Source organism: Somniosus microcephalus, unplaced genomic scaffold, assembly GCF_052327205.1.
Source record: "Somniosus microcephalus isolate GS21.2 unplaced genomic scaffold, FLI_Smic_1.0 unresolved_chr1, whole genome shotgun sequence".
Classification (NCBI taxonomy): Eukaryota; Metazoa; Chordata; class Chondrichthyes; order Squaliformes; family Somniosidae; genus Somniosus; species Somniosus microcephalus.
Genome location: NW_028225179.1, coordinates 8,510,259 through 8,534,616, shown reverse-complemented (window position 1 = coordinate 8,534,616; position 24,358 = coordinate 8,510,259). Strand labels below are relative to the sequence as shown.

Below are 24,358 nucleotides of genomic sequence, written 5' to 3'. Positions count from 1 at the left end.
GGGCCATTCAAGTGGGGGGAGTTAAAAGATATGTTGTAGTGGTAGGGGATAGTATCGTTAGGGGGATAGATAAGAGTTCTTTGCAGCCGAGAGCGAGAGTCCCGAAGGCTGTGTTGCCTGCCCGGTGCCAGGGTTAAGGACATCTCCTCTGGGCTAGAGAGAAACTTGGAGTGGGAGGGGGAAGATCCAGTTGCCGTGGTCCATGTTGGTACCAACGACATAGATAGGACAAGGAAGGAGGTTCTGCTGAGGGAGTTTGAGCAGCTAGGGGCCAAATTAAAAAGCAGAACCACAAGGGTAATAATCTCTGGATTACTACCTGAGCCACGTGCAAATTTGGCTAGGGTAAATAAAATTAGAGAGTTAAATGCGTGGCTCAAAGACTGGTGTGGGAGAAATGGGTTTTGCTTCTTGGGACACTGGCATCAGTACTGGGACAGGAGAGAGCTGTTCCGTTGGGACGGACTTCACTTGGCCAGTGCTGGGACTAGAATCCTGGCGAATCGAATAACTAGGGCTGTAGAGAGGGCTTTAAACTAATTAGTGGGGGGGAGGTTTTAAGAGAGCGAAAAATAAAAATGACAGCGGAGAAGGCAATAGAGCAAGGTAGCAGTGGGGGAATTAAAAACCAGAGCGTGTCAGGAAGGGACAGAATGTATAATGAAAAAGGTAAAGTAGTAAAAGGGGTAAAAGCAGGAATTAATTGTCAGAAAACATATTTGAAAGTTCTTTATCTGAATGCACGCAGCATTCGTAACAAAATTGATGAGTTGACGGTGCAAATAACTACACATGGGTATGATCTGGTGGCCATTACGGAAACATGGCTGCAAGATAATCATGACTGGGAACTAAACATACAAGGGTATTTGACAATTAGGAAGGAAAGACAGGAAGGAAAGGGAGGTGGGGTTGCTATGTTAATTAAGGATGGAATCACTGCAATAGTCAGAAATGATATTGGGTCAAAGGATCAGGATAATGAAACAGTTTGGGTGGAGATAAGGGTTAATAAGGGGAAACAGTCACTAGTGGGTGTAGTCTATAGGCCTCCTAACAGTTGCAACTCTGTTGGTCGGAGTATAAATCAGGAAATAGTTGGGGCTTGTAATAAGGGAACAGCTATAATCATGGGGGATTTTAACTTTCATATTGACTGGACTAATCAAATTGGGCATGGCAGCATTGAGGAAGAGTTCATAGAGTGTATTAGGGATGGGTTCCTTGAGCAGTATGTAACTGAACCAACCAGGGGGCAGGCAATCTTAGATCTGGTCCTGTGTAATGAGACAGGATTAATAAAAAATGTCCTAGTAAAGGATCCCCTTGGACTGAGTGACCATAATATGGTTGAATTCCAAATTCAGTTTGAGGGTGAGAGAGTTGGAACTCAAACCAGCGTGTTAAGCTTAAATAAAGGAGACTATGAAGGTATGAGAGTAGAATTGACTAAAGTGGACTGGGAAAACAGATTAAAGTGTAAGACGGTACAAGAGCAGTGGTCTACATTCAAGGAGACATTTCACATCTTTCAAGATAAATATATTCCACTGAGGAAAAAGGGGAGTAAAAGAAAAGACAGCCATCCGTGGCTTAGTAAAGTAATAAAGGATAGTATCCGACTGAAAACAAGGGCATATAAAGTAGCCAAATCTAGTGGGAGGATAGAAGATTGGGAAGCATTTAAAAGCCAGCAAACAATAACTGAAAGATTAATTAAGAAAGGGAAGATAGATTATGAAAGTAAACGAGCAAAAAATATAAAAACAGATAGCAAGAGTTTCTACAGCTATATAAAAAGAAAAAGGGTGGCAAAAGTGAACGTTGGTCCCTTAGAGGATGGGACTGGGAAACTAGTGGTGGGGAACATGGAGATGGCAAAGACGCTGAACAAATATTTTGTATCAGTCTTTACAGTAGAGGACACTAAAAATATCCCAACACTGGGCAAACAGGGGGCAATGGGGGGGCAGGAGCTAAACACGATTAAAATCACTAAGGAGATGGTACTCAGTAAAATAATGGGACTTAAGGCAGATAAATCCCCCGGACCTGATGGCCTACATCCTAGGGTCTTGAGAGAAGTGGCAGTAGGGATTGTGGATGCATTGGTGATCATTTTCCAGAACTCCCTGGACTCAGGAAAGGTCCCGGCAGATTGGAAAACTGCTAATGTAACACCCTTATTTAAGAAGGGAAGTAGACAAAAAGCTGGAAACTATAGACCAGTTAGCCTAACATCTGTGGTTGGCAAAATGTTGGAGTCCATTATTAAGGAAACAGTAACAGAGCATTTGGATAAACATAATTTAATAGGACAGAGTCAGCATGGTTTTACGAAGGGGAAGTCATGTTTGACAAATTTGCTCAAATTCTTTGAGGATGTAACATACAGGGTGGATAAAGGGGAACCAGTGGATGTAGTGTATTTGGACTTCCAAAAGGCATTTGACAAGGTTCCACACAAAAGATTACTGATCAAGATAAAAAAAATCACGGGATTGGGGGTAATATACTGGCATGGGTGGAAGATTGGCTATCTAACAGAAAACAAAGAGTTGGGATAAATGGTTCGTTCTCGGGCTGGCAATCAGTAACTAGTGGTGTTCTGCAGGGGTCAGTGCTGGGACCCCAACTCTTTACAATCTATATTAACGATTTGGAGGAAGGGACCGAGTGCAACATATCCAAGTTTGCCGACAATACAAAGATGGGAGGGAAAGCAGTGAGTGAGGAGGACATAAAAAACCTGCAAAAGGACATAGACAGGCTAAGTGAGCGGGCAGAGATTTGGCAGATGCAATATAATGTTGGAAAGTGTGAGGTTATGCACTTTGGCAGAAAAAATCAAAGAGCAAGTTATTATCTAAATGGAGAGAAACTGCAAAGTGCTACAGTACAAAGGGATCTGGGGGTCCTGGTGCATGAAACACAGAAGGTTAGTATGCAGGTGCAGCAGGTGATCAGGAAGGCCAATGGAATCTTGGCTTTTATTGCAAGGGGGATGGAGTATAATAACAGGGAAGTCTTGCTGCAGTTATACAGGGTATTGGTGAGGCCACAGCTGGAATACTGCGTGCAGTTTTGGTTTCCATATTTAAGAAAAGATATACTTGCTCTTGAGGCGGTTCAGAGAAGGTTCACTCGGTTGATTCCGGAAATGAGGGGGTTGACTTATGAGGAAAGGTTGAGTAGATTGGGACTCTACTCATTGGAGTTCAGAAGAATGAGAGGCGATCTTATCGAAACATATAAGATTGTGAGGGGGCTTGATCGGGTGGATGCAGTGAGGATGTTTCCACTGATGGGTGAGACTAGAACTAGGGGGCATAATCTTAGAATAAGGGGCTGCCCTTTCAAAACTGAGATGAGGAGAAACTTCTTCACTCAGAGGGTAGTAAATCTATGGAATTTGCTACCTCAGAGAGCTGTGGAAGCTGCGACATTAAATAAATTTAAAACGGAGATCGACATTTTCCTAGCAGATAAGGGAATTAGAGGTTACGGGGAGAGGGCAGGGAAGTGGACGTGAGTATAGGTTCGGATCAGCCATGATCCTACTGAATGGCGGAGCAGGCCCGAGGGGCTGTATGGCCTACTCCTGCTCCTTATGTTCTTAATAGGACTCTCTCTGACCTTTCTCCCCAGTCCATCTCCAGGACCAGTGTGTATCTGAGTCAATGGGACTCTCTCTGACCTTTCTCCCCAGTCCATCTCCAAGACCAGTGTGTATCTGAGTCAATGGGACTCTCTCTGACCTTTCTCCCCAGTCCATCGCCAGGACCAGTGTGTATCTGAGTCAATGAGACTCTCTCTGACCTTTCTCCCCAGTCCATCTCCAGGACCAGTGTGTATCTGAGTCAATGGGACTCTCTCTGACCTTTCTCCCCAGTCCATCTCCAGGACCAGTGTGTATCTGAGTCAATGGGACTTTCTCTGACCTTTCTCCCCAGTCCATCTCCAGGACCAGTGTGTATCTGAGTCAATGAGACTCTCCCTGACCTTTCTCCCCAGTCCATCTCCAGGACCAGTGTGTATCTGAGTCAATGGGACTTTCTCTGACCTTTCTCCCCAGTCCATCTCCAGGACCAGTGTGTATCTGAGTCAATGAGACTCTCCCTGACCTTTCTCCCCAGTCCATCTCCAGGACCAGTGTGTATCTGAGTCAATGGGACTTTCTCTTACCTTGCTCCCCAGTGGATCTCTGGAAGCTCTATGAATCGGAAGGGTTCTCTTCGGTTGGTGCTCACAATCCTGTGCTGCTTCACCGGCTGTCGTTCCTCAGTCGACAATCCCTGTTTACTTCGAGCTGAGCACCTTCGTCAATCACACCATCATTCACCGGGAGATCTAATTGTGGCAAAGCAGAAAATAAGAACAATATTGAAAGCGTGAAATCGGAAGGGTTCTCTCCGGTTGACTTTTAATTTGCTTACTAATAATCCAATGTGAAGGCGGAGTATTTGTTTGATTTTGTGCCTTTGCTCAGATCCCCAGTTGCGGGGCTGTGTGTTTAGTTTAGAGATTTTCCTCAGATCCCCAGTTGCGGGGCTGTGTGTTTAGTTTGGAGCTTTTGCTCACAGTAAATTTCCGGCCTCCTGAGGCTCCCCCATTCTCACTGCTCTGGGCGGAAATGCGCCATTTTCTGTGCGGAGTTACTGCCCGGAGCGGTGACCCTGTGAGCCTCCCTCGCTGTGATCTAAACTCGGGGCTGAGCAGCCGCTGTCGGCCCGAGTTCCCTCAATCACAGAGCGGGCCTTGTAACCCGGGCAACCAACCTGTTTCTGACCCTCACTCACCGATCAACCCGCGCCGCCTGGCCCAGCACACAGCAGGGGAGAGGCACTGCGCCTCCGCCGGAGGGCAGGGGAGCGGCACTGCGCCTGCGCCGGAGGGCAGGGGAGCGGCAATGCGCCTGCGCGGGAGAGAGAGAGAGAGAGAGGAAAGGGAGCGGAACTGCGCCTGCGCTGTAGAGCTATGTCGCACGACCGCATCACTGTCGCTCCCAGTGGTGGGAGGACTACATCGGAACATATACAGGCCCAGGTTAACGGCAGGCATCTTTGTAAAGGAGGGAGGAATGTTTCAATGCGACGTCACCATATGCCTGAGACAAAAAGCCTTGTGTCCAATGCGGGGAATAAAGGCCCACAGCCTCCCCGGGCCCTGCGGATCAGACAATCAGCCGGTGCTAGTCCCGCCCCTCGGGCTCTCCGATTGGTTGGAGGACCCGCCGCCGGCTCGTTCCTCCAGCCCCGCCCACTGTGTGCCGCTAGCCCCGCCCCTCGGGCGCCCCGATCGGTTGGAGGACCCACCGCCGGCTCGCTCCTCCAGTCCCGCCCACTGGGTGCCGCTAGTCCCGCCCCTCGGGCTCCCCGATTGGTTGGAGGACCCGCCGCCGGCTCGCAGCGCCAGCCCCGCTCGCTCCCTATTGGTGGGAAGCTGCCGTCAATCATGCCGCGGGCCCGGGTGACGTGTCCCCGAGGAGATCACGTGCACCGTCCAAGTGTCGCCGCTCGGTCCGGGGTCTCGCGGACTCTGAGATTTTTCTATTTCTCTCTTTATTCTCTCCCGATCCACCCCGCGCGATTCTCCACCCAATCGGAGCGAAGAAAACACACTTTGCGTCACCGATCGCGACTCTGGAACCGACACCAAGGCCCTTCCCGGAATGCCCCGCGCCGACACTGACCGGCAGGATCCGAGTGCGCAGGCGTAGCTCCGAGTGGGGGAGGGGGTTGGTCTCCTCTGGGCATGCGCGGTTATTACCCTTGGTGACCGGCAGGGGTCGCTGTGCCGGATTCGGCACAAACCGCCGCTCCGTTTGCGCATGCGCGGGCTCATGGCTGTCAATCAGCCAGCAGCCAGAAGAAGTCGCTGGTGAGACCAGTGAAGAAAGAAAGACTTGCATTTATATAGCGCCTTTCACCACCACCGGATGTCCCAAAGCGCTTTACAGCCAATGAAGTACTTTTTGAAGTGCAGTTACTGTTATAATGTAAACAAAGAAACATAGAAGATAGGAGCAGGAGTAGGCCATTCGGCCCCTCAAGCCTGCTCCGCCATTCAGTGAGATCATGGCTGATCATCCAAACTCAATACCCTGTCCCTGCCTTCTCCCCATATCCCTTGATCCCTTTAGCCTTAAGAAATATATCCAACTCCTTCTTGAATATATTTAATGAATTGGCCTCCACAGCTTTCTGTGGTAGAGAATTCCACAGGTCCAAAGATGTGCGGGTTAAGTTGATTGGCCATGATAAAAATTGACCCTTAGTGTTAGGGGGGATTAAATACGTGGGGTTATGGGGATAGGGCTTGGGTGGGATGGCTGTCGGTGTAGGGACCGGGTGCTAGGGTTTGGATGATCAGCCACGATCTCGTTGAATGGCGGAGCAGGCTCAAAGGGCCGAATGGCCTACTCCTGCTCCTATCTTCTATGTTTCTATGTTTCACCACTCTCTGGGTGAAGAAATTCCTCCTCATCTCTGTCCTAAATGGCCTACCCCTTATCCTTAGACTGTGACCCCTGGTTCTGGCGTAGGAACCGCGGAAGTCAGTAAGCGCACCGCAAGCTCCCACAAACAGCAATGTGATAATGACCAGATAATCTATCTTTTTGTTGTGTTAATTGAGAGATAAACATTGGCTAGGACACCGGGGGATAACTCCCCTGCTCTTTCCCACATTACAACAGTGACTACACTCCAATAGTACAATAGTACCTAATTGGCTGTAAAGCACTTCAAGACAGCTGCTGGTCGTGAAAGGCACCATATAAATGCAAGCCTGTCTTTCTCGAAATAGTGCCATGGGATCTTTTATATCCACCTGAGAGAGCAGACAGGGTTTAACATCTCATCCAAAAAACGACACCTCCGACAGTGCCACACTCCCTCAGCAGTGCCAGCCTGCATTTTTGTGCTCAAGTCTCTGGAGTGGGACTCTGAACCCACAACTTTCTGACTCAGAGGCGAGAGTGCTACCAACTGAGCCACTGGCTGACACTAAAGAACAAGCACTTCTGACGAAAGGTCATCGACCTGAAACATTAACTCTGTTTCTCTCTCCACAGATGCTGCCTGACCTGCTGAGTATTTCCAGTAGTTTCTGTTTTTATTAAAGAAACGAGGGAGTGATTGCTGACAGGAAGAATGTTGGGTCGTCCTGCACATGCACACCTCCCTGGCGGCTGAGGCAAAACACCGACTCGCCCCCACCTGAGCCGCGCACCAGTACCAGATGTTGCGGCTCCGCATGCGCGGCCGGTGTTCCAACCGCGGGGTTTTGTGTGATGAGCATGCGCGTTGTGGACTGATCGGGACGGGCAATTGTAGAGCAGGAGGGAGAGCGCGGGGGCCATGAGCACATGCGCGGGACTCAGCGTCAACAGAGTGCTTTCTGGAGCGCCGGGGCTTGTGGGTATTACAGCCGCCATTACTGCTGATCCTTTCAACCAACCTGTGTAGCAGCTGGAGCCTGCAAATCAGCTTCACTGCCCCTAGGTTCGGAAAGGGGAAATTTAAACAACAGTTTGCCTCTGATCCTTTTCTGATCTCAATTTACAGGGTTACAGAAGTGGAGCAGTTACAGGCGGGAAGCTCAGACCAAACATCACGTCAAGATCTGACAGAGTCACTCGATTCATCAGGACCTGAATATCATCGGCCTTTGCACATGGAAGGAGAAAGCAGCGATCGCAGCGATGACAAACCGCACACATGTTCGGTGTGTGGACGCGGATTCAGCCAATTGCCTGACCTGGTGAGACATGTGCACCGTCACACCGGGGAGAAACCGGGTAAAGGTGGGGACGGCGGGAAGGGATTCAGTTCCCCGTCTGCATTGGAAGTTCAATGGCACAGTCACACAGTCACACCTGAACCAGTCTGTTCACCTGCTCCGTGTGTGGAAAGGGATTTGTTTGTTCATCCCACCTGCAAACACACCAGCGAGTTCACACTGGGGAGAGACCATTTCAGTGTTCTGACTGTGGGAAGAGCTTTAAAAGCCCCAGGGATCTGAAGAAACACCAGCTTGTTCACACTGATGTGAGACCCTTTAACTGTCCTGACTGTGGTAAGAGCTTTAAAAGTCCCCCGGAGCTCAAGCAACAGCAGCGAGTTCACACTGGGGAGAGGTCGTTCACCTGCTCCGATTGTGGGAAGGGATTCACTCAGCCAACCTGCAGAGACACCAGCGCCTCCACACTGGGGAGAGGCCATTCACCTGCTCCATGTGTGGGAAGGGATTCAGTGAGTCATCCAACCTGCAGACACACCAGCTTGTTCACACTGATGAGAGGCCGTTTAACTGCCCTGACTGTGGGAAGTGTTTTAAAAGCCCCGGGGATCTGAAGGGACACCAGCTTGTTCACACTGCGGAGAGGCTGTTCACTTGCTCCGTGTGTGGGAAGGGATTCTTGAAGTCCTCCACCCTGCTGAGACAACAGCTTGTTCACACTGATGAGAGGCCATTTAACTGTTCTGACTGTGGGAAGAGCTTTAAAAGCCCTGGGGAGCTGAAGGGACACCAGCGAGTTCACACGAATGAGAGACCCTTTAAATGTTCTGAGTGTGGGAAGAGTTTTAAAATCCCTGGGGAGCTCAAGCAACACTAGCGAGTTCACACCGCAGAGAGGCTGTTCACCTGCTCCATGTGTGGGAAGGGATTCACTGTGTCTTCCGCCCTCCTGTCACACCAGCTTGTTCACGCTGACGAGAGACCCTTTAAATGTTCTGACTGTGGGAAGAGCTTTAAAAGCCCCCAGGAGCTGAAGAGACACCAGCTTGTTCACACTGGGGAGAGACCATTTAACTGTTCTGATTGTGGGAAGAGCTTTAAAAGCTCCTGGGAGCTGAAGAGACATCGGCTCCTCCACACTGGTGAGAGGCCGTTCACCTGCTCCGTGTGCGGGAAGGGATTCACTCGGTCCTCCACCCTCCTGTCACACCAGCTTGTTCACACTGACAAGAGACCCTTTAAATGTTCTGACTGTGGGAAGAGTTTTAAAAGCTCGAAGAGCCTTAAGAGTCACCAGCGTGTTCACACTGATCATCGAATCTAACAGCACAGAAGGTGGTGATTCGGCCCATCGAGTCAGTGCCGGCTCTTTGAAAGAGCTTTCCAATTTAGCCCCAAACCCCAGCTTTATCCCCAGAATTCTGCAAACTAGTCCTCTTCAAGGACATGTCCAATTACCATTTGAAAGTTCCTGTGGAACCTGATTCCAGCATCCTTTCAGATGGTGCGTTCCAGATCTTAACAACCCTCTGTGTGAAAACAATTCTCCTCATTTCCCTCTAGTTCTTTTAGCAACTATTTTAAATCTGTGACCTTTGGTTACCGACCCACTTGTCAGAGTGAACAGTTTCTCCCTACTTGCTCAATCTAAACCCCTCATCATTTTGAACACTTCTATCAGGTCTCCTCTTAACCTTCTCTGCTCTAAGGGGAACAATCCCAGCTTCTCCAATCTCTCCACATAACTGAAGTCCCTCATCCCTGGTACCATCCTGGTCAACCTCCTCTGCACCCTCTCCAAGGCCTTGACATCCTTCCTAAAGTGTGGTGCCCAGAACTGTACACAAGACTCCAGCTGAGGCCAAAACCCTGCAGCTGTACAAAACCCTGGTTAGACCACACCTGGAGCACTGTGAGCAGTTCTGGGCATCACACCTTAGGAAGGATATATTGGCCTTGGAGGGAGTGCAGCGTAGGTTTACCAGAATGATACCTGGACTTCAAGGGTTAAGTTACAAGGAGGGAATTACACAAATTAGGGTTGTATTCCCTGGAATTTAGAAAGTTAAGGGGTCATCTGATCGAAGTTTTCAGGATATTAAGGGGAACAGATAGGGTAGATAGAGAGAAACTATTTCCGCTGGTTGGGGATTCTAGGACTGGGGGCATGGTCTAAAAATTAGAGCCAGACCTTTCAGGAGTGAAATTAGGAAACACTTCTACACACAAAGGGTGGTAGAAGTTTGGAACTCTCTTCCGCAAACAGCAATTGATGCTCGATCAATTGTTAATTTTAAATCTGAGATTGATAGGTTTTTGTTACCCAAAGGCATTAAGGGATACGGGCCAAAGGCGGGTGTATGGAGTTAGATCACAGATCAGCCTGATAATCTACATCCTAGGGTACTTAAGGAAGTGGCCCTAGAAATAGTAGATGCATTGCTGATCACCTTCCAATATTCGATGGAATCTGGAACAGTTCCCATGGTTTGGAGGGTAGCTAAAAAAGGTGGTAGAGAGAAAACGGGGAATTACAGACCGGTAAGCCTGACATCGGTAGTGGGGAAAATGCTAGACTCCATTATAAAAGATGTAATAGCAGAACACTTGGAAAACAGTGACAGGATCGGATAAAGTCAACATGGATTTACAAAAGGTAAATCGTGCTTGACTAATCTACTGGAATTTTTTGAGGATGTAACTGGTAAAATAGATAAGGGAGAACCAGTGGATGTGGTGTATTTGGACTTTCAGAAGGCTTTCGATAAGGTCCCACATAAGAGATTAGCATGTAAAGTTAAGGCACATGGGATTGGGGGCAAGGTATTGACTTGGATAGAGAACTGGTTGGCAGATAGAAAGCAAAGAGTTAGAATAAACGGGTCTTTTTCCGAGTGGCAGGCAGTGACTAGTGGGGTACCGCAGGGATCGGTCCTTGGACCCCAGCTATTCACAATATATATTAATGATCTGGACAAGGGAACTAGATGTAATATCTCCAAATTTGCAGACGACACAAAGCTGGGTGGGCGTGTCTGCTGTGAGGAGGATGCCGAGAAACTACAGGATGATTTGGACAGGTTGGGTGATTGGGCAGAAGCATGGCAGATGCAATATAACGTGGATAAATGTGAGGTTATCCACTTTGGTGGCAAAAACAGGAAGGCAGATTATTATCTGAATGGCAATAGATTGGGAGAAGGGGAAGTGCAACGAGACCTGGGTGTCCTTGTGCACCAGTCGCTGAAGGTAAGCATGCAGGTGCAGCAGGCAGTTAAGAAGGCAAATGGTATGTTGGCCTTTATAGCGAGAGGGTTTGAGTACAGGAACAGGGATGTCTTGCTGCAGTTGCACAGGGCCTTGGTGAAACCACATCTTGAGTATTGTGTGCAGTTTTGGTTGCCTTATCTGAGGAAGGATGTTCTTGCCATGGAAGGAGTTCAGCGAAGATTCACCAGGCTGATACCTGGGATGGCAGGAATGACGTATGAGGAGAGATTGGGTCGATTGGGCTTGTACTTGCTGGAGTTTAGAAGAATGAGAGGGGATCTCATTGAAACTTATAAAATTCTGGCCGGACTGGACAGACTCGATGCAGGGAGGATGTTCCCGATGGTCGGGGAATCCAGAACCAGGGGTCACAGTCTAAGGATAAGGACAGAAATGAGGAGGAATTTTTTCACCCACAGAGTGGTGAACCTGTGGAATTCTCTACCACAGAAGGCAGTAGAGGCCAATTCATTAAATATATTCAAGAAGGAGTTGGTATTTCTTAAGGCTAAAGCGATCAAGGGGTATGGGGAGAAAGCAGGTACTGAACTTGGATGATCAGCCATGATCACATTGAATGGCGGGGCAGGCTCGAGGGGCCGAATGGCCTCCTCCTGTCCTATGTTCCTAGTGATTTGTAAAGGTTTAGTGTAACTTCCTTGTTTTTGTATTCAATGGCCCTGTTTACAAAGCCAAGTATCCCATACGCTTTCTGAATCGCCTCACCAACTTGCCGTGGCACTTTCAAAGATTTGTGAATATGGACCCCCAGGTCCCTCTGCTCTTGCACCCCCTCAAAATAGTCCCATTTAGATTATACGGCCTCTCCCTGTTGTTTCTCCCAAAGTGCATCACTTCACACTTATCATTTAATTTCATCTGCCTTGTGTCTGCTCATTTCACAGTCTGTCTCTGTCCTTCTGAAGTCTGCTACTACTGTACTCACTATTTACTACGTTGCCAAGTTTTGTATCATCCATAAACTTCAAAATTGTACACCTATACCCAAGGCCAGGTCATTTATATATAACAAGAAAAGCAATGGTCCTAATACCGACCCCTGGGGAAGCCCACTGCATACTTCCCTCCAGTCAGAAAAACATCCCTCAGCACTGCTCACTGCCTCCTCTCCCTTAGCCAATTATATACCCAAATTATCATCGGCCCTTTAATTCCCTGTGCTTCTATTTTCTGAGTAAGTCTCTTATGTGGTATTTTATCAAATGCCTTTTGAAAGTCCATATATACAACATCTACTGCACTACCTTCATCAACCCTCTGTTACTTCATCAGAGAACTCAATCAGGTTAATCAGACACGATTTACCTTTAACAAATCCATACTGGCTGCCCCTTATTAACCCATGCTTCTCCAAGTGAGAATTAATTTTGTCCTTGACAATGGTCTCTAGTCGTTCACCCACACTGACATTAGACTGATTGGCCTGTAATTACCAGGTTTATCCCTCTCCCTTTTTTTAAACAGGGTGTAACATTTGCAATCCTCCAGTCATCTGTCACCACTCCCATATATCTGAGGGAGATTGAAAGATTGTGGTCGGAGCTTCTGCTGTCTCCACTCTAGCTTCCCTCAGCAATCTAGGATGCATCACATCTGGACTGGGTGACTTGTTAACTTTGAGTGATGACAACCTATTTAGCACCTCCTTTCTATCCATTTTTATCCAATTTCTCTACTCCCCCCTCCTCTACTGCGACATTAACTTCATCCTCTTCTTTTGTGAAGACAGATGCTAAGTACTCATTCAGTACCTCAGCCACGCCCTCTGCCTCCGTATGATGAGCTCCTATTTGGTCCCTAATCGGCCCCACCATTCCTTTAACTATCCTTTTACTTTTCATATGTTTATAAAAGATTTTTGGGTTCCCTTTTACGTTACCCACTAATCTTTTCTCGTATTCTCTCCCTTGTGTCAGCTGTGGCTCAGTGGGTAGCACTCTCGCCAGTCAGAAGGTTGTGGGTTCTAGTCCCACTCCAGGGACTTGAGCACATAAAGCTAGACTGACACTCCAGTGCAGTGCTGAGGGAGTGCTGCACTGTTTCTGATGAGACTTTAAACTGAGGCCCCGTCTGCTCTCTCAGGTGGATGTAAAAGATCCCATGGCACTATTTTGAAGAAGAGTAGGGGAGTTATCCCCGGTGTCCTGGCCAATATTTATCCCTCAACCAACATAACAAAAACAGATTACCTGGTTATTATCACATTGCTGTTTGTGGGAGCTTGCTGTGCACAAACTGGCTGCCGTGTTTCCCACATTACAACAGTGACTTTGAGATGTCTGGTGGTCGTGAAAGGCGCTATATAAATGCAAGTCTTTCTTTCATATATCCTTTTTCAATTTCCCCCACTCTCTGTATTCTCCTGGTTTTTGACTGTATTCTGTACCTGACATTTGTCGTAAACCTCCTTTTTCTGTTTTATTCTAACCTCGATATCCTTTGTCATCGGGAGCTCGAGCTTTGGACGCCCCATCTTTCCTCCTTATGGGAATATGCTCGGTTTGTACCTGGTGTCAAATTTTGTTTTATAACGTTCCTGTGAAGCGTGTTGGGACATTTTACTACATTAAATACGTTATATAAATACAAGTTGTTGTTATTGTCTGACACTAACCAATTCCACAGAGGAAAATAACAATTGTTTTACTCCGAAATGTTAAATATTTTGTTCCACAAAGTTTATCTGCTTTTATTGATGAATTTAAAAAGTCTGTATTAAAACCTGAGCCAGTGTGTTGTGAGACAATGAGCCTTGTGTCCAATGCCGGGGAATAAAGGCCCACAGCCTCCCGTGGCCCCGGGCCCTCAACAAAGGACTGGAGAAACTCGCTGCCCTGCGGATCAGACAATCAGCCGGCGCTAGTCCCGCCCCTCGGGCTCCCCGATTGGTTGGAGGACCCGCCGCCGGCTCACTCCTCCAGGCCCGCCCACTGGGTGCCGCTAGTCCCGCCCCTCGGGTTCCCTGATTGGTTGGAGGACCCGCCGCCCGCTCGCTCCCTATTGGTCGGAGGCTTCCATCAATCAGGCCGTGGACCCGCGTCACGTGTTCATGGGGCGATGACGTCGCTGGGGCCGCGGGCCCCGGTCACGTGTCTGAGGAAGTCTAACCCGCTCCGCGAGGCTGAATCAGCTCCGTTCGCTTTCCGGGACCCTAAAACTCCCAGGTTTGTGTTTACCGTCATTTATTTCCCCGTCCCTCTCCACTTGTCCGTCTAGCTGAGAAAACTCGCTTTCCGCCGGTAATTCCGACTCTTCAAGCGTTAACGACTGTTACTCAGTGTGTCGCCCCCGAGCATGCGCACTAGCAGCTGGGCCTGGGACTCTGCCCTTGAGCATGCGCACTGGCAACTGGTCCTGGGACTGTGCTGCCCCTGAGCGTGCGCACTAGCAGCTCGTCCTGGGACTCTGCCCCTGAGCATGCCCACTAGCAGCTGGTCCTGAGACCCTGTTGCCCCTGAGCATGCCCACTAGCAGCTGGTCCTGGGACTCTGCTGCCCCTGAGCATGCCCACTAGCAGCTGGTCCTGGGACTCTGCCCCTGAGCATGCCCACCAGCAGCTGGTCCTGGGACTCTGCCCCTGAGCATGCCCACTAGCAGCTGGTCCTGGGACTCTGCTACCCCTGAGCATGCGCACTAGCAGCTGGTCCTGGGACTCTGCCCCTGAGCATGCCCACTAGCAGCTGGTCCTGGGACTCAACCCTGAGCATGCCCACTAGCAGCTGGTTCTGGGACTCCGCTGCCCCTGAGCATGCCCACTAGCAGCTGGTCCTGGGACTCTGCTGCCCCTGAGCATGCCCACTAGCAGCTGGTCCTGGGACTGTGCAGCCCCTGAGCATGCCCACTAGCAGCTGGTCCTGGGACTCTGTGCCCCTGAGCATGCCCACTAGCAGCTGGTTCAGGATCACTCGCTTGTGCATTCTCCAGACACACCAGCGAGTTCACACTGGGGAGCACGGTGGCATAGTGGTTAGCACTGTTGCCTCACAGCGCCAGGGACCCGGGTTCAAATCCGGCCTCGGGTGACTGTCTGTGTGGAGTTTGCACATTCTCCCCGTGTTTGCGTGGGTTTTCTCCGGGTGCTCCGGTTTCCTCCCACAGTCCAAAGATGTGCGGGTTAGGTTGATTGGCCATGATAAAAAAATTGACCCTTAGTGTTAGGGGGGATTAAATACGTGGGGTTACGGGGATAGGGCTTGGGTGGGATGGCTGTCGGTGTAGGGACCGGGTGCTAGGGTTTGGATTATCAGCCATGATCTCGTTGAATGGCGGAGCAGGCTCGAAGGGCCGAATGGCCTACTCCTGCTCCTATCTTCTATGTTTCTATGTCCCTATGAGAGGCCGTTCACCTGCTCAATGTGTGAGAAGGGATTTAATCGATCATCTAACCTGCTGACACACCAGCGAGCTCACATGTGACTGCAGGGGTAGGATTCTGCTGTTAATCACATCCAGGACTGGACCATGTTCATTCTGACAGTTGGGGTTTGTTTCTGCTGATGTTAATAACCCCTCTAACTGGGCTGGAGTTTTATATTCTGGATATATAGCTGATTGAGTTGTCGGAGCTGCAGTGTTTATTTAAGAACTGCTGTCTGATCTTTCCCCTTAATTTCTGATGAAAGTCCCTGAATTATTTTACAATAAAATTATGAACTTTTACTTCAATCGTATATTAATCTTTGGTATAAAATCTACAATTCATTGTCTGAAAGGTTCCACTGATGAACATCTCCATTAGAAAGTGCAGATTAATCCTTGCTGACAATTCTTACTGACTTGCACATTACACACAGTGGCACCTCCATTATCCACCAGAAAGAAGGGGAATGGGAATTGGTGGAGAATCGAGAGTCCCCAAATGTTGCCCCTCCCGTCTGGTACAGCAATCACCTCGGCACGGGAATGGAGACAAGTCAAGTTATAGTGACGGGATGAGTTAAAGGTATTTACTCAGATGGGCGGAAGGTTGGAAGTGGTGTTCCACGGGGATCGGTGCTGGGACCACTGTTGTTCACCATTTACATGAATGATTTGGACTTGGGAATCAGATGTACAATTTCAAAATTTGCAGATGACATGAAATTGGGGGGTGTAGTTAATACTGAGCAAGACTGCGATAGCATCCTTGTAGAATTATTCAGTTGTGTTCAGTAAATAGCAGCATCTTTTAATTTGCTTTGACTGATCACATCACTATATAGTTATGTGAAAAACAGAAATCATTAACAGCTCCCAATTTCAGAATTGTTAGACTCAAACTCAGCTTCTTCCAAGTACAATCTAACATTTCAAAAATTGTAATGGATGCAGGCGAGATATTAGGACTGTTGTCTAACACAATCCAAACACAGTGACACACAGACAGATGGGCAGGTGTAGCTTCACAGTGAATCCTTTCAAGTCTCACTAAAAAGTGGCAGTCTGGCAATCCATTGTTCACTAATGGAGTTGTGATCTTTGTAAATTAAGAAAGGAAATGTGTCAACGAGTTGATTAACAGAGTGAGGCATCGGCCCAGAAATTCGGGTCGGGGGCTTTCCGCGGGTGTAAGTCCCCGATCTGCACTTACCTAGCACGCTGGCCGTTGAGCTGTGGGCCCCCGTGGAATTCCGATCCGGGGCCTGGTCCAGCTGCCGGCGCGCAGTGCTTGCGTATCCCAGGGGCGCAGTTAGTTTGATGCATCCCCTGGGATCACGTGGGCCACGGGGAGCCAATCGGAGCAGGGAATGCTCCGTTCATAAGTCTGACAGGAAGACCTGTCAAGACTTATAAATACTACGGTCCCAAAACAGCACTAAATCTTCAAATACATTTTTTTTAAATCACATATTTTAAATAAACTGTAAATTACATGAAATAACTCTTTTAAACAATTTAAATTTTTGAAAAAAATAATTTTATTTTCTAACGGGGCTAAAAATCAACTTACCTTGCTTTAAAGTATTTATAAAAATAATAAACCTGTGGGGAAAAATGTTTTAATTTTAATTAATTCACCACTTACCTTGTGAAAAGCAGGCCTTACGCCTGCTTTTTATATTTCTAAATTCTGCAGGCTTACCCTCCCGGGAAAACCTGTATATAAAAAAAAAACGAAGTTTGATGCGCACGCGCAGGCGCCCCCGTGCACGCGTTCGACCTCTGAACTTCTTCGTTCAGAGGAACGGAAGTGCCGGTTTCCCGTGCATGCGCAGCGCATGCAGGAAACCAGCACTTCCATCGGGCCCACGGGTGAGTACCCCGTGCGTACTCACCCGTGGAGACCCGAATTTCTGGGCCATCATCTCCCTTTGATTTCTATTTCTGACACCAGGCAACAGAAAAAGGTCATTACAACACGACATAAACAGACTCTTCAGGTGTGAGACATCAGACTTCAGAACAACACGTCTGCCAGCTCTGGTCACAAACCTCAGTACAGTCAAACTTTCAGCAGCTGCAGCCCTGATTAAATAACTAGTAGTTTAACATGTCTAGTAGAGCTTTTGTAGCAAAATAGAAGAAATGTATTTGTGACACACACACAATTAATAATTAAATTACAATGTGATTGTGAGGATCGATTATCGTCTCTTTAACACGAGGTGTCCACCGGTCGAGGAAGGTATCCACCGGTCGAGGAAGGTATCAAGTGAACCGGTGGACACCGCCTGCTCCCTCTCCAGGGCCACCCGGGTAGGGACAAGACCACGGGAGAGAGGCAGGCAGCCAGAGCGAACCCCCATGGGCCCCGCCCATCCTGGGCCTACAAATTGCTGTTTTCACCAGGCCCAAGAGCAGGTCCAGGAGAAGATCCTCCGACTTACCCACGCCCCTCCGCACCAGGTACGCAAAGATTAGGAGCGTGGGGCTAAAGTGTAACCAAGAGTTGAGGAGTAGCCCCTTCAGGTAACTATACAGGGGCTGCAACCTCTCACACTGAATATATACACGGTCCGGGGACTCCTCTAGGCTGCAAAAAACACATCTGGCCTTGGAGTCCGGAAAAGAGTTTAAAAACTGTTGCACACGACAGCTCCCTGAAACAGTCTCCACCCCAGATCCCCAATGGTGCTGGGAAGGACCCCCGCGTAGAGAGCCCTCCATTGGGGAACCTCGCCTCTGTCAGACAGCAAGATGACCCGCCAGTCTGATTGAGATTCGGCAATAAACAAAATTAATCAATAAATGACACAGAAACCCGAGTCCCCGGGTCCTCAGTCCTGGTGTGAAGTACGCTGGCCACCAATTTTCCGTTACTAACTCACACCTCAGGCCCCGCCCAGTCTGGTTTAATTACTAAATGTTTTCTAACTCAGGTTTCAGGCCTGTCATTCTGAGGGAAACAAGGCCTCATTTATTGGTGTGTCCCACCCGAGCGGCTGTTAATGGCTTTAATAAACTGGCAGCAAGGTTTTTTTTAAAGGTGGAAAGAGGTGAAAAACGCAACTAGCGATGCCTCAAAACTCACGGACAGAGAAATCCACTTCATCAGCGCCCCTGCCACAGGACTCAATATTCACCCTCTCCACCACTGATGCACTGTGTCTGCAGTATGTACGGTCTACAAGATGACCACGGTCAGGCCGTGTGGAGTCAAGGGCCAGGCAGCAGAATGGATGGAAAGATCGCTACAAACTTCCCTTAACTCCAACCCTCTGATTTCTGTTTTGTAGCCATCTTTCCATCCATTCTGCTGCCTGGCCCTTCACTCCACACGGCCTGACCTGGGTCATCTTGTCGATCTTACATACTGTTATGGCTAGCAAGCTGGTCACAAAACAGAAAACAGAGAGTAGGGGTTAAGAGTAGCCACTCAGACTGGCAAAAGGTGGGAAGTGGTGTTCCACAGGGATCGGTGCTAGAATCATGGTTGTTCACCATTTACAGAAACGATTTGGATTCGGGAATCAGAAGAACAATTTCAAAGTTTGTCGATGACACCAAATTGGGAGGTAGAGTTAATACTGAGGAAGACAAAATGCAAGAAGATATTAATAAATTTCAGAATGGGCGTGTAATTGGCAAATGAATTTCACTGTAGATCAGTGTGAGGTGGTGTGTTAATGAATTTCACTGTAGTTCAGTGTGAGGTGGTGTGTTTTGGTGGGAAGAATAAGGAGGCCACACACTATTTGGACAAGGGGGTGAAATTGGGTTGCTTTGTGCCTCCCGCGATATTCAGCGGGAGGTTAGCGGCGGAGGTAGGCGGTAGCTCCCCGCAGCACTGCACCGCTGGCAATGACGTCATCGCCATGTGCAGCACCCCGGCTGCAACCTTGGGATGCGACCCCTGACCTATCATCGGACGATATGTCCGACAGGGTCAGGGGTTGTTCCTGCAGCCGTGGTGGCACCACTTAAAGGGCAGGTGTTGGGCGGCATCTTTTAATTTTAGCCGACTGCCAGCACCTGCCCCCTTCCCCTTTCTTCTTTGGGGTGCCAGCCGCGATCGCTCAGCCCGGCGCTCCTTTTGATCCTACACCCCACTCCCCAGTGGTCCAGCAGGGCCCCGGTGTGCGCAGTGCTAGGCTCCTCCCCGTTAATCAGGGAGGGAGGTCTGCTATGACGCGGTGCTATGTGCCGACGGGCGTGGCGCTGTTACACGAAGTGCCGGGAAATTCACTGGTAGCGCCCCAAGAGGGAGGGGAGCGCTTCCAGTAGCACCCCGCCTCCTGCCTGGGGCGCTACCACTGAATTTAATGCACAGGGACACTAACTTTTGCAGAGGGCTAAAATTAGCCCCGGTGACGTTAGCGACCCAAAGGGGGCGCCACCGAATTTCCCCCTAAGAGTCTAAATGGGCTGGAGGAGCAGAGGGATCCAGGGATACAGATACACAAATCACTAAAAGTAGCAACACAGGTTAATAAGGCCATTAAACAAAAAGCACTGGGGTACATTCCTAAAGGAGCCTCCTGTTCCGTGCCTAGGAGCTCTGAACCATGGCAGAGAGCGGCTGGGACACGTTTCTCACACGCCTCGAGATTAACCCGCATGGCAACTTTGCTGTCAGTGAAGAGAGACAAGAAAGACCAAAGTGCCATTTGCCCCTCTCAGTGTGGCCCTGAAGGACTGTGTCCAGGCTGGAGTTCTGTTCCCGCCGTACGATCCTCCCCCAGATTGTCCTTTCTGAGCTCCAGCCAGGTGATGCTAAACACTCAGGTGGGAAAGAAGAAAATCTACAATAATGTGTTTAAAACAAAGCTGGTTTATTTGACATCTATCCAGAATATTAAACTCCAGCCCAGTTATAGGGGTTATTAACATCAGCAGAAACAAACCCCAACTGTCAGAATGAACATGGTTGAGTCCTGGATGTGATTAACAACAGCAATAACAGCAGAATCCAACCCCTGCAGTCACTTGTGAACTCACTGGTGTGTCAGCAGGTTGGATGACTGAGTGAATCCCTTCCTACACACGGAGCAGGTGAACGGCCTCTCCCCATTGTGAACTTGCTGGTGTGTCAGCAGTTTGGATGCCAGAGTGAATCCCTTCCCACACTCAGAGCAGGTGAATGGCCTCTCCCCAGTGTGAGTGCGCTGGTGTACCGTGAGCTCAGATGATCGCCTGAACCCAGTCCCGCAGTGAGAGCACCTGAACGGTCTCTCGTCAGTGTGAACTCGTCGATGGCATGTCAGTTCCCTGGAACTTTTAAAGCACTTCCCACAGTCCGAGCAATTAAAAGGTCTCTCATCAGTGTGAACTCGCTGGTGATTCAGCAGGTTGGATGGCTGAGTGAATCCCTTCCCACACTCAGAGCAGGTGAACGGCCTCTCCCCAGTGTGAACACGCTGGTGTCTCAGTAAGTGGGATGACCGAGTGAATCCCTTCCCACACTCAGAGCAGGTGAACGGCCTCTCTCCGGTGTGAATACGCTGGTGTCTCAGTAGGTGGGATGACTGAGTGAATCCCTTCCCACACTCAGAGCAGGTGAACCCACTCTCTCCAGTGTGAAATTGCTGGTGTGTCAGTAGGCGAGATGAAATAGTGAATCCCTTCCCACACTCAGAGCAGGTGAACGGCCTCTCCCCGGTGTGAACACGCTGGTGTATCAGCAAGTGGGATGACTGGGTGAATCCCTTCCCACACTCAGAGCAGGTGAACGGCCTCTCCCTGGTGTGAATGCGCTTGTGTGTCGATAGGCCAGAGGGGTGGCTGAAGCCTCGTCCACACACAGAACACGTGTACGGTTTCTCCCCGCTGTGAACGGTGCTTTTTGCTTCCATGTTCAGAGGCCGATGATATTCAGATCCGATGAGTCGAGTGACTCTGTCAGATCTTGAAGTGATGTTTGGTTTGAGCTTACCGTCTGTAAATCCTCCCCTTCAAGTGCCCTGTAAAATTAATATAAAACAGGGAGCGTGAGAGACAACCCACAAGAAAACAAAGGCAGGTTGTGAAATTGAGCTCAATGAATCTGGTCAATTGTGGGGCCGGCACTAGAAAAAAGTGACCATGAAAGCTGCTGGATTGACATAAAAACCCAACTGGTTCACTGATGTCCAAAAATGTGCGGGTTAGGTTGATTGGCTATGATAAATTGACCCTTTGTGTTAGGGGGATTAAATATGTGGGGCTACGGGATAGGGTGGGATATGTGTTGGTGTAGGGTTACGGGGATCGGGTGGGATATGTGTCGGTGCAGGCTCGATGGGCCGAAATGGCCTCTATCTGCACTGTGGGGTTTCTGTGTTCTGTGTGTTCAGGGAAGGGAATCCGCCACCTGGTCTGGGCCTACGCAAGACTCTGGCCTCTATGGGAGGAGAGAGAGAGAGAGAGGGGTCGGAGTGGGAGGGGGAGGGGGCGAAGGAAAGGAACTTTATACATCTGCAACTCGACCAGAACTTTGATAGAACCTCCAAAACCCACAACCTCCACCACCTAGAAGGACAAGGGCAGCTGTTGTATGGGAGCACCATCACCTCCAAGTTCCCCGACAAGTCACACACCATCCTGACTCAGATATATTCATCGTTGCTGGGTCATAATCCTGGAACTCCTTACCGAACAACATTGTGGGAATACCTTCACCACACGGACTGCAGTCGTTCAAGAAGGTGACTCACCACCCCCTTCTCAACGGGAAACTGGGGATTGGCAATATTTGCTGCTCTTGCGAGCTACGCCCACATCCCAAGAATGAATTAAAACAAATCTGTAGATGTAAACTGGATTAAAAGCCTGTACAGAAATACTTGTTCCTAAAACAATACTCTTTTACATTGTACGGACAGTGTCTGTGTAACAACCTAATCTCCCCTAGAATCCACCTCCCTTGACAGTCTCACATTGGAAAGTGTTGGGTTCTCCTGGGCTCAGAAGTACTGGGGGTTAAACCCAGCAGCTTCTCCTCCATCTCCACTCCAGCTCAAACTGAAGCATAGAAACAAACAAACATAGAAACATAGGAGATAGGAGCAGGAGTAGGCTATTCAGCCCCTGAAGCCTGCTCTGCCATTCAATGCGATCATGGCAGATTATCCAAATTCAGTCCCCGGTCCCTGCTTTCTCCCCATACCCCTTGATCCCTTTAGCTTTAAGAAATATATCCAACTCCTTCTTGAATATATTTAATGCATTGGCCTCCACTGCCTTCTGTGGTAGAGAATTCCACAGGTTCACCACTCCCTGGGTGAAGAAATTCCTCCTCATTTCTGTCCTAAATGGCTTACCACGTATCCTTAGACTGTGACCCCTGGTTCTGGACGCCCCGACCATCAGGAACATCCTTCCTGCATCTAGTCTGTCCAGTCCTGTCAGAATTTTATAAGTTTCAATGAGGTCCCCTCTCATTCTTCTAAACTCCAGCGAGTACAAGCCCAATTGTCCCAATCTCTCCTCATATGTCATTCCTGCCATCCCAGGTATCAGCCTGGTGAATCTTCGTTGAACTCCTTCCACGGCAAGAACATCCTTCCTCAGATAAGGCGACCAAAACTGCACACAATACTCAAGATGTGGTCTCACCAAGGCCCTGTACAACTGCAGCAAGACATCCTTGTTCCTGTACTCAAACCCTCTCGCTTCGAAGGCCAACATACCATTTGCCTTCTTAACCGCCTGCTGCACCTGCATGCTTACTTTCAGCGACTGATGCACAAGGACACCCAGGTCTCGTTGCACTTCCCCTTCTCCCAATCTATTACCATTCAGATAATAATCTGCCTTCCTGCTTTTGCCACCAAAGTGGATAACCTCACATTTATCCACGTTACATTGCATCTGCCATGCTTCTGCCCAATCAGCCAACCTGTCCAAATCATCCTGTAGTTTCTCGGCATCCTCCTCACAGCACACACACCCACCCAGCTTTGTGTTGTCTGCAAATTTGGAGATATTACATCTAGTTCCCTTGTCTAGATCATTAATATATATTGTGAATAGCTGGGGTCCAAGGACCGATCCCTGCGGTACCCCACTAGTCACTGCCTGCCACTCGGAAAAAGACCCGTTTCTTCCAACTCTTTGCTTACTATCTGCCAACCAGTTCTCTATCCAAGTCAATACCTTGCCCCCCCAATCCCATGTGCCTTAACTTTACACGTTAATCTCTTATGTGGGACCTTATCGAAAGCCTTCTGAAAGTCCAAATACACCACATCCACTGGTTCGCCCTTATCTATTTTACCAGTTACATCCTCAAAAAATTCCAGTAGATTAGTCAAGCATGATTTACCTTTTGTAAATCCATGTTGACTTTGTCCGATCCTGTCACTGTTTTCCAAGTGCTCTGATATTACATCTTTTATAATGGACTCTAGCATTTTCCCCACTACCGATGTCAGGCTTACCGGTCTGTAATTCCCCGTTTTCTCTCTCCCACCTTTTTTGAATTGTGGGGTAACATTAGCTACCCTCCAACCACGGGTACTGTTCCAGATTCCATCGAAAACCCAGCAGCTTCTCCTCCATCTCCAATCCAGCTCAAACTGCTGCAACAAAAAGACCTAGACAGGCGGCCAGGGACCGACTTAAAACTCTTCCCGACAGCCGCTGACTAATGGCGGCAGCAGCACCCACAATTCCCCGCGCCCCAGAAACCACTCCATGCAACGCGCTGATTTCCCCGCTGAGAGTGCGCATGCTCCCTGGGGCCGCGGGCCATTCTGGGAGCCTGGCTCGAGTCGGACTCGGTGGAACCGCCTGAAGAAACCGGGAAGCGGCGGCTCGGATGGGGGAGGCGCTGCACCCTGGGTTTCCTGGTGCCAGGGCACTGGCCGCACGTCCGCCGGGCCCGGCCGCCCTGATTCTGATTGAGGTTTTTGATGAGGTAACAGAGAAGGTTGATAAGGGCAATGCGGTTAACGTGGTGTACATGGATTTCCAAAAGGCGTTCGAC

General features: G+C 49.0%; 1 protein-coding gene and 1 pseudogene across 2 annotated transcripts in view; one reads left to right on the top strand and one right to left on the bottom strand.

The window, feature by feature from the left end:
* Positions 1–21,347, bottom strand: part of LOC147093390 (uncharacterized) — a 36,711-nt gene extending 15,364 nt beyond the window's left edge. Inside the window, exons 1-2 of the mRNA XM_085974201.1 lie at positions 20,802–21,347; positions 4,186–4,316 (exon numbers count right to left, since the gene is read on the bottom strand). Of these exons, the coding sequence (XP_085830327.1) occupies positions 4,186–4,316; positions 20,802–21,245 (575 nt within the window). The 5' untranslated portion in view covers positions 21,246–21,347. The remainder of the gene's footprint in view (positions 1–4,185; positions 4,317–20,801) is intronic.
* The window catches only part of LOC147093389 (uncharacterized), an 83,193-nt pseudogene continuing 72,937 nt past the window's right edge, over positions 14,103–24,358 (top strand). Inside the window, exon 1 of the transcript XR_015074672.1 lies at positions 14,103–14,198. The product of XR_015074672.1 is annotated as an uncharacterized LOC147093389 (transcript). The remainder of the gene's footprint in view (positions 14,199–24,358) is intronic.